This window comes from Gadus macrocephalus, chromosome 21, assembly GCF_031168955.1.
Source record: "Gadus macrocephalus chromosome 21, ASM3116895v1".
Lineage (NCBI taxonomy): Eukaryota > Metazoa > Chordata > Actinopteri > Gadiformes > Gadidae > Gadus > Gadus macrocephalus.
Window position 1 is genome coordinate 9812179 of NC_082402.1, and position 9637 is coordinate 9821815.

Here is a 9637-nt window from a genome sequence, read left to right on the forward strand (position 1 = left end):
GCATACATCTCTGTTTATAAGTTTACCCCATATTTTTTTTTAATTAAGAAATTTAGGATGTTCAGAAGTTGATATTGTTAAGTATTTACAGCGACAAATAATGATCAAATATGTGTCGGCATGTCGAATAACCTAATCCGGGTTGCCATAGTTGGTATGGTCCAATGTCCTTTGCCTTGCAAGTGTGAAGCCAAAGGCAGCGCATCGGTAAAACAAGAACACAAGGTAATATTCTTTAATATTATTAAAAGCCTCTCTTACATTGTGATACAATTTATTGTACATGTACGACAGTTGTCATTGGGGACATAAGTATTACCTTTAAATGCATAAATAAAATATCTCAATGACATTTTGTTATGCTATGCAGTTAGCCAGCTAATGCTAATTTCCTCATACTGGTGGATTGTAGCAGTTGACATTCGCCATAGGGAACCAGTGTATTATTATTTTCAATAATGATATATTACAGTGCTTGATAAAGGTTTATGTACTGGTGGTATGGATCGATTCTTTTGTAATTGGTCGATTAAGTTAACGTTATAGTACCTAATGATATCTGCTAACAGGTAGCTTTTTCAAGACATCATACTCTGATTGACGTTGCATTGCTTTATTTGCAGACATCATGGTGAACTTTGTATCACTTGCAAGGGAGCATTGGGTGAACATATTGGTGCCCATGGGCTTTGTGATTGGATGGTACATGGATAAACAACAGGACCAGAAGCTGACAGCTTTCAGAAACAGAAGTGCTCTGTACGGCAGGTAAGGAAAACCTAGGTCCATCACCACTAGTGCTCCGAATGCCCTTTGCATATTTAATGCAAACTCAAATGATTTGAACTGGTAAGCCAAAAGGGAGCTAGGAGTGGCCAATTCATGAAAAAATAGGTCTTATCTTATAGCATTTAATGGCGTTTAACTCTCCAATATTGCATCCCTACTGAAAGCTTGGGTCATCCTCTTTATATCTGCATGCATTGCTGAAATCAAAGACTTAGTGAGGCTTGAGGACTTGAGGATTCTTTGTCACTTGAGGCTAGAAATAAATTCAGGAAACCAATTTGTACCTGCAATCAATAAGGAACAAAATATCGATTGCATGCCTTAATTGTATTTATTAAGGCATGCATATAAATACAATCGAGCTAGCAACTCCTAGAATCTGCCACGACACCTGTCCAGATACTTGCTTCACTCATTAGTAATACTTCCGCAAAAGCCTGACATTGTTAATCCAGTCAGCAAAGCCATCTAGTTTATCACACGCTTGGCCTCTGAAACAGTGGTAGAAACTTAAGTTACCAAATCTCCTCTTTATGAAGACTTTAGCTCATCAGCTCTCAAAGGACCAGCAGTATAGAGTTACATTAGAATCCCTTCCTATATTTAAATTTTGTTTTGAGGCAGTAAAATAAACAAGGAATTTATATTTCTAGATCCAATGATAATCTTTTCCTGATGGTCTATGCCCATTCACCTGTTTTAAGTGTATTGGCATATTGCATGTTTTAAATGGCAATCTCTAAGATTTTCATGTAAAAAAATATCTGTTAAAGGATTTGGCCGGTTTCTTAAGTCCCCAGATGAGTAGTTGACATTATCTATGTCAAGATGTAAATCAGCCATGGTTTTTGTCCTCTCGGTGTAGGTGCCATACGAAATTGGATATGTGGGGATACATTTAAATAATTGATTTGCAAAACGAGTGAGAGAAGCTCGTCGTATCTTGGCTTGTCTGAGACAAGTTAGGGCATATGGCTCACGTGCAGGCGGGGATTGCAGTGCGTTGAAGGGTTGGGACAGAAGTTGAGCTTCAGTTGACTTTGTGCAAATCAGCATGTAGTACATAATTACTGTATCGTCAAAGAACAAAGCATCTTCGAGATTGACGATTTTGTTAAAATAAAATAAAGTGGAAAGTCCACCTGCCAAGAACACCTTTACTGAACTGCCAATCCTAAATAACCACTTACTAGGATGCTATCTTGGTGCTAGGCTGCATTTGACAAGCGTAAATGCTTTAGAAGCAGCTCAATTTTGCCTTAATATTGTATTATCCTAAACTGTACCATTTTGCTGACTCATCCCTCTCGTCTGTAGGGAACTGAAGCCTGGAGAGGAGTATACCTGGAAGTAGATAACCAGCCCGTCTCTGGTCATGCTGTTGTTGAGCACCATCTATCGTTTGATTGTGGGGTAGCCTTCAGAATGGATTATTTAAAATATCTATACCATGTTCTTTTGAGTTGCATCAACCAATAATAAACATGGACATTTCTGTGAAAATGGTCAATCATTTTTATTTTCTTGCAAGGTTTTTTTGCTTTTCATGCGACAATCATTCCCATCCTTTAATACAAAGCATTAATTAGACATTATTTTTACGTCTACTGCAGTATAGCGGAGAGACTAATAGTTGCCAGAGATGTTTTGTATCGCAGATTTATTGATATAGGTTCAAAGCTGAAACTGGAATCCAGTCCAAATGTGTTGGAGGCCAGAACTGTGGGAACAGTGTCCAACACTAGAGAGGCTCTGCAGTGCGGATAATCCCTTTCTCAAACAGCAGCTCAGCCAAAGCAATCTGGAGGGGAGGGGGGGGGAAAAGATGGGTTTCTATGAGGTCAGTTTTACAAGAATGCATTCTTAAAACACAAAGCATCTGGTGCTACTACCACCTATTGCTATTTAAAGTGAGCACCTTGCTCAGAATACTTGGATAAAATAACCAAATGTTCAAAGAATATGGGTTGAAGATATAAGCGGATATATAAAGCAATTTCTTCATACCTATAGCACTTGAAATAAAATCCACTCGTAATACTTAGTTAGCTTATGATAGGCAAGAAACACAGTACTCCCCCATAAATATGTATTATGTTCACAGCTAAATAAATTAGCTTTGGTTTGAAAATGGAAACGGTGTCAAAGCGTACCCTTTCTGCAGCCGAGTCACATGGAATACTTCGCACTGACACAAACTTGGGGTACGCGTGGATCAGGAACTCAACAGCGTCCGCACACTGGGGGAACAGCAGCCATTAGGTTGTGTTCCGCATCATTAGTAAACCGAAAACAAATCAGCCAGGGTTATATGTTTACTTAGAAATGCCACACCTCTGTTTTGATTTCAAAACTCTTGAGCTCCTCTTTGTGGTATACTCTGGAGTTGTCCGTAGTGTAGTACAACTGGATGACCTCCCCATCACTACACAACCTGGAGAACAGTTTTTTATTCCACAACAATTCAATACATGCAATTTTGTAAACTGCAGAAACACCTTTGGCAACATGTGCAGCAAATAGCAGCAGAATATTGAGAAAAAATTGCATTTAATTTCAACCAGAGGTATATTGCAATGCTAATGTATGCAATATATTCCAATGATTAAAAATTAATTAGGTGTTTGCAACTCAAATCTACATATTTTCCGTCTGGACACATGTTAATTTGCACATTGGCCTAATCAACAGAGCAGATTGAGCCAAGCAGTGCATATGAAGAGTTACCAGAGAGACTGAATAGCCATCAGAGGGGTCTGTTTGCAGGCTATGAGCATGCACAACCATTGCCAGTTGGCAATGACTGGCAAGGTATCCATCATAGAATTTTAATCTGAACAATTGATCTTGTTGCTGCCTGCAGGCCACCAGTTACCGTTCATATGGATCCCTTTCTATAATGAGGTAACATTAATTGTTAATTGAAAAGGATGTATACAATTAATGACGTCCTGTATTGATGAACAAACCTGCACAAATGAAATGAAATGGCATTAAATTAATCCAGTCTGCCACATGTTGCATGCAACTTGTAATCTCCCAATGTATAATCTTTTACCATAGAAGAACGGCATTTCCACTTGAGCAAAGGGTGATTTCGATTGGAGCAGTGCCTTTACCAGCCAGTATATTACCTAATACAGACCCATGTATCAACCAAGCCGATGCACTCAATAGAAGCCTCTTGTGCAAACACACACAATTAAGGGCCAACAAGGCCTTACCTGGCACAACCAGCGCGAATGAGTTGCACCCGGGTCTGGCTGTTGATGTTAGCGCCGACATTCAAAGGCCGCCCATTCCCCCACCTAGTGGAGGAGCCTTGAACACTGCTGGCCTGTTCCTCTGCAGCAGGAGACATGGGGCATCGTGTTAACACACTTCAGATCAGATTAGTCACTGTCTAATGGAAGCAGCTGGTACACGAAAACTCCTTGTTGAATATGCTTCTGTAATGTTTGGTTCATTTTTATGATGGAGACACGCACACAAGCACACACCTGGAGTGAGTGCTGGAGGCAGGCAGTCGTGGAGGAACTCCTTGGCCTTCTCGTCTACAGCGGCGTCCACCGGTGCGTAGCCGGCCAGCTTGTTCATCAGGCCGCCCATACGGGACAGGAACTTCTCTCGCCGTGGGTCCTCCTGCACGGGGACAAGATGGGTCGTCAGCGACGGGCACGACACCGGGGACAAGATGGCGGTTGTTGGAAAGTTATCCTTTGGCAACAATGCAGTGTAATTTTATCGACAGGTAGATGGTTTTCCCTGTCACTCACTCATTTATATGGCCACTCTGTTTGTTTTGTTTTTTATTAAATCGTACAGCACTTTAACATTTTTGTAGCTTCGAAAATAAAGTTTCAATGCGGCAGGATACTTCACTGGTTTGGACGTTTTGGCATGGAGACAAATCCCAATATCCGCAGTATCCCCTTAGGCTTCCACCTACATGCTCGTTTAAAAAGGTACTATGTGTAAGATTCAAAAATGCCTTCTCATTACTGGCCCCTTTAGCCAGTAAGTGAACTGCGCATCATTATCCGCGCTTAGACAGCCCTTCCATCAGGTTGAAATGTAATATAATTCAGCCCACAGGCTGGTATATGCGAGAGATTGGGAAGGTAAACGTATTTAGGTTAAATTACAACCCGTTCATATACTGGCAATATTACACGATTTAAGCATGTAACATCCCTACAGGTAATAGTAGGATACTAAAGTAGGATAATATCTAAAATGCACGGTAAATTGTTTGGATGAAAACATACAAGACCAAGAGTACCATTTCCCCTTTGCTCCCCTTCCTTCCCCATCATCACAATCATTACCTTGTCAGAGTTTTGTACGCCCATGTACGTCAGGTAGTCCAGTGGCAAGCCCTGCCTGTACTCCACATCCTCCTCCATCGCTACCCCAAGGGCCGCAGGCACCAGCTGGGAAATAATCCCAGAACACAAAAATAGCATCTAGTTAATAATGTACACTTTCCAACCTGTCCAGTCGTAACGTTCCCACTACGTGGACGTCTATTATTAGTTTTATTCATTAATGCATCTTCGCTTTAATTAAGGAATCTACATTCCTTTCAAATGTAGATTCAAAGGGTTCAACACAAGTATTTTCCTGGGACTATACGCTAATTAAAACATACGGATGAATATTTCATTCCAGTCACGCTAGATTCAACGAAATCTTACACACTACACCTTTAAGCACTTTGTCCCTCGTTGTCTGGAATGGTGCTATACAAATAAAGCATAACTGACATAATAATGCTAGCCCATCAAGCATCTACAAACAGCCCGCTGCCGTCCCTGCCTCGACTTGGCCAATGTTTGGCTGGCTTCGATCCCAAGGTGTTCTCTGTCCGAGCGGCGAGAGTGATGAGCTTGGCAGAGCGTGTGCACCTTGGCGAGCAGGTCTCCCCAGCTGTTCCTCTGGAAGGAGGAGACGGTGACGTGGAGGGAGTGGGAGTTTGGCAGGCAGTCTCCCTGGTGGATGAACCCGCGTGGGAAGTAGAGCAGGTCCCCGGCCTCCAAGATCACCTCCAGCACTGGGCTCCCGATCTCTGACTGACTGAAGTTGGCTGGATGCAAAGAAATGAGACAGGTCTCATGTACTTTTCACATCTTTGGATGAGAGATTGTCATTTGAAATTGCTATGGACTGATTTGCGGAAATGCAGATTTGAATTTCCCCGTTTTTGGGTCGATATGCTCCGAGCATAAAAATCGGAACAGTGTATAGAACGCCATCATTCAGCATACAAAACAGACGGAGCGCTTATGCTTTAACATGTTACTTAGGTGCTTTAAGAAAAAAGGTGGTATTTGGTAAGGCACTTACGGCTCGAAGTAACTGGCAATACTTCTTCCAAGGACCTGGAATGAAAGGAAGGAAATGGTCTCTGTTAAGACTGGTCACATTTCCTTAAAGTTAGTCAATGTGGGAAACTGGTTACCTGTTTTCTCCAAGAATAACACATGGGCCTATACAATACTATAAAAAATAAAGTATAAGTCACACATATTTTTTTATATTTATTAGTATAGTATTGTAGCCTGGAAATCCAGACTATCCAGACCTCTAGAAAGCTTTAGGGTCTGGCAACGAGTAATGAAAATGGCCCAACTCGATGGGGCGGCACCAAGCATGCATTTGAAAATATCACTGCACACAATTGGATAACACTATGACCAATCAGAAGAATACAAGGGGTGATGTATCCAGACCAGAGGAGCTAACCAATAGATAAGACTCTTGCTGTATCCGGTCGGTAAAACACTTTCGGCCCGCCTATATCAGATACACCGATGTGATTGGTTAATGTTTCGGGCCAGTGGAATTGGGGAGAGTATATCGCTTGTTTCCAGAGTGACTCGATGAGCAAATTAAAATTGTGTTCTCGTGAGAACTCTAGATTTCCAGAGTTATAGTATTGTGTATCAGTATTAACATCCTTGCTAATGATATTTTTTTAATACCATTATGATTAGCAAGAGCCATAAATATTTTTTCCATAAAAGACAAAAGTTCATTTTGGCTCTGGGCATACCTTGGGTTATACACTCGCCAGTGTTTCTTTCCCTCCAGCTGAACCACGAAGGCTTCAATGTCATCATAGTGCGGGGCGAAGCCTTGGGTTCCGGGAGGAGTCAGATACCTTAGAGAGAGAGAGAGGAAATACAATTACGACATGACCTCTAGATCGGTTACAAAAACACATTTCAGTTATGTCGGTAATGAACAACGAAAATAGCTCGCTCACTCACACGTTGGCCCCGGCCATGCTGCCAAACTGTTCCTGGAGGATGGAGAGGAAGTTCCATACTGTGGAGGAGAAGGCCTGGGGGTTCAGCATGCGCAGGGAGCAGCCACTCTGGAAGAAGGAGCACAAACCGCTGTAAGTAACATTCAGCTTGCAATAAGTACAATCCAATAGAAATGTGGCTATGTCGCTTAAATTAAGTGAATTCATTAATTTTTGTCTTATATATTTTGATTACCATGTCACCTACATGTTGAGCTGAACAAAATGGAGGAAAACAAATTGTTTACTAGAAAAGACCCTCACATTGAGTTGTATAACGGTAGAGGCCCTTACATCGAGTTGTGTAACGGCAGAGACCCTTACATCGAGTTGTGTAACGGTAGAGGCCCTTACATCGAGTTGTGTAACGGTAGAGGCCCTTACATCGAGTTGTGTAACGGTAGAGACCCTTAAATCGAGTTGTGTAACGGTAGAGGCCCTTACATCGAGTTGTGTAACGGTAGAGGCCCTTACATCGAGTTGTGTAACGGTAGAGGCCCTTACATCGAGTTGTGTAACGGTAGAGACCCTTAAATCGAGTTGTGTAACGGTAGAGGCCCTTACATCGAGTTGTGTAACGGTAGAGGCCCTTACATCGAGTTGTGTAACGGTAGAGACCCTTAAATCGAGTTGTGTAACGGTAGAGGCCCTTACATCGAGTTGTGTAACGGTAGAGGCCCTTACATCGAGTTGTGTAACGGTAGAGGCCCTTACATCGAGTTGTGTAACGGTAGAGGCCCTTACATCGAGTTGTATAACGGTAGAGGCCCTTACATCGAGTTGTATAATGGTAGAGGGCCTTATGTCGAGTTGTGTAAAAGGTGGAGATACATCAACACCAAATTCACACCAGTATGTTATCACGGAAGAACAAATTTAAAAGGCATAAGATCCACCACACTGGGAACCCGTGGCCCTTGTCACCTCACCGAGTAGAAGTCCCACACACTGAAGGGCAGCGCCCGGCCTGGGGGGTTGTGCGTGTCCCTCTTGCCGTTGGTGTAGCTGGTGACGTCCAGGTTCACTCCATACTGGACGTCATCCTTTGAATTGCAGACAATAAACACAGCAGCAGCCGTTACAAGCAGACCAACACGAGGACAGGGCGGCTGGGATGGAGAGACGGATGGTATCGATGTCATGGTGACCTCTATATATATATATATACCCACCTCTCTCAAAATGCGGTCGAACTCTGCCGTGGAAAAGAGTCCATTGTAGTAGTCTGGATTCTGACGCGGGATTAAGAGGGGCTTCTTTTCCCAGGTGTCCCTGAGATGGAGAGCGGGAGATAGAGAGACAGAGGTCAAAATCATCGCCTCCCCCCTGCCGAGCTATTGGGCATTGGTAAACAATTCCAATGCCGCATGTCACAGACGAACCTGAAGAAGTCTTCGGCGGGAACTGGGTGGATGAGCCATTGGAACAGTTTGCTTGCTCTGTCCCGACTGTTATTCACCCTTGCCAGGTCTGCTAGCACAGCATTTAATGATGTGCCTTCCTCATTGTCTTCACACGGCTTTGACTGTGTGCACGGAAAAAGGGAGTTATTGACATCCAGATCAAGCAACACCTTGCCAGATCTATTTCCGACAAGAGAAAAGGTACTATAGACTTTTTGACATTGTTTTGGAATACAGACTATACCCAAACTACCCGCCACTCAAAACAAGTAAAGTAAAGTAAAGTAAAAAAAAATAATAATTACAAACTGAGAAACCATGCTGATGTTTACCTGTGGAACTCTTTCCAGGGGTTCTCCTTTTATCACAGTCTTCACAAGCTTCTTTGGTTTCTTCTTAATTACTACACTTTTGTTGGGTTTAGCGGTGGCCACACCATTCTCCTTCAGCTTTTTCTTTTTGGGTGACACCATGGGACAGCAAGAGAATATAGAGAATATTAAAATGCTTATATATTTTTAATTATTTAAACAGTAAATCTAAATGATAATTCCACAATTAGACACTTGCGCTACAATAAATCACGAATACTTTAACGCTAGTGGTGCAGCCACCCAAGTAAGCAGGTTACTTTATATTCGCTAACTTGTAGTTCCGTTGCTGAGTGCTTATTATCGAGGTAGGATCCCATGTATTAATTTCAATGCATATTAAGGTTTACCTTCAATGGACGCTTTTTTTCATTAAGAGACAACTCCGCAGCTGCATTTCGATATAAAGCAAAAGCAGACATGTGTTTGGGTTTACACTCCATCTTCGAGTTTGTGTATCGTCATCACCCTGCGACAGCATGCCTTCACGACGTGGTAATAAAAGCTCAATGTCGCCCCCTATCACGTGGATGTGCGATTTTGCCATGTCATTTATTAATACCAAGCTGAATAAACTACAATTCATATCATCATCCGATGTTGATGTGAACATTTATTCAGGGAAATAACTACTTTATTCTCTTTTTTTTATTCGATGCACAATGATTGATCTAAAGCTGTTAAGTTGCAATTGTAAAGATGTCCACCAGATGTCGCGCTTTCCCGACAGGCACCTTTCTCAGCCTCCAGTAGCGCAGAGCGCT

General features: G+C 42.2%; 2 protein-coding genes across 2 annotated transcripts; one reads left to right on the forward strand and one right to left on the reverse strand.

Moving 5' to 3' along the window:
- The first annotated feature begins 64 nt into the window (after positions 1 to 64).
- Positions 65 to 2292, forward strand: LOC132450010 (NADH dehydrogenase [ubiquinone] 1 beta subcomplex subunit 1-like). Its single transcript, XM_060041965.1, has 3 exons — positions 65 to 225; positions 624 to 768; positions 2107 to 2292. Exons 2-3 carry the CDS (start codon positions 629 to 631, stop codon positions 2141 to 2143), a joined length of 177 nt encoding a protein of 58 aa, XP_059897948.1. The 5' UTR covers positions 65 to 225; positions 624 to 628; the 3' UTR covers positions 2144 to 2292.
- riox1 (ribosomal oxygenase 1) lies at positions 2281 to 9376 on the reverse strand. The gene is made up of 15 exons (XM_060041963.1): positions 9222 to 9376; positions 8835 to 8970; positions 8482 to 8624; positions 8272 to 8371; positions 8029 to 8142; positions 7062 to 7168; positions 6845 to 6952; positions 6136 to 6170; positions 5697 to 5875; positions 5118 to 5222; positions 4290 to 4431; positions 4014 to 4134; positions 3124 to 3223; positions 2943 to 3029; positions 2281 to 2590 (listed from the first exon to the last, which is right to left on the reverse strand). Exons 1-15 carry the CDS (start codon positions 9314 to 9316, stop codon positions 2531 to 2533), a joined length of 1632 nt encoding a protein of 543 aa, XP_059897946.1. The 5' UTR covers positions 9317 to 9376; the 3' UTR covers positions 2281 to 2530.
- Positions 9377 to 9637: the final 261 nt, after the last annotated feature.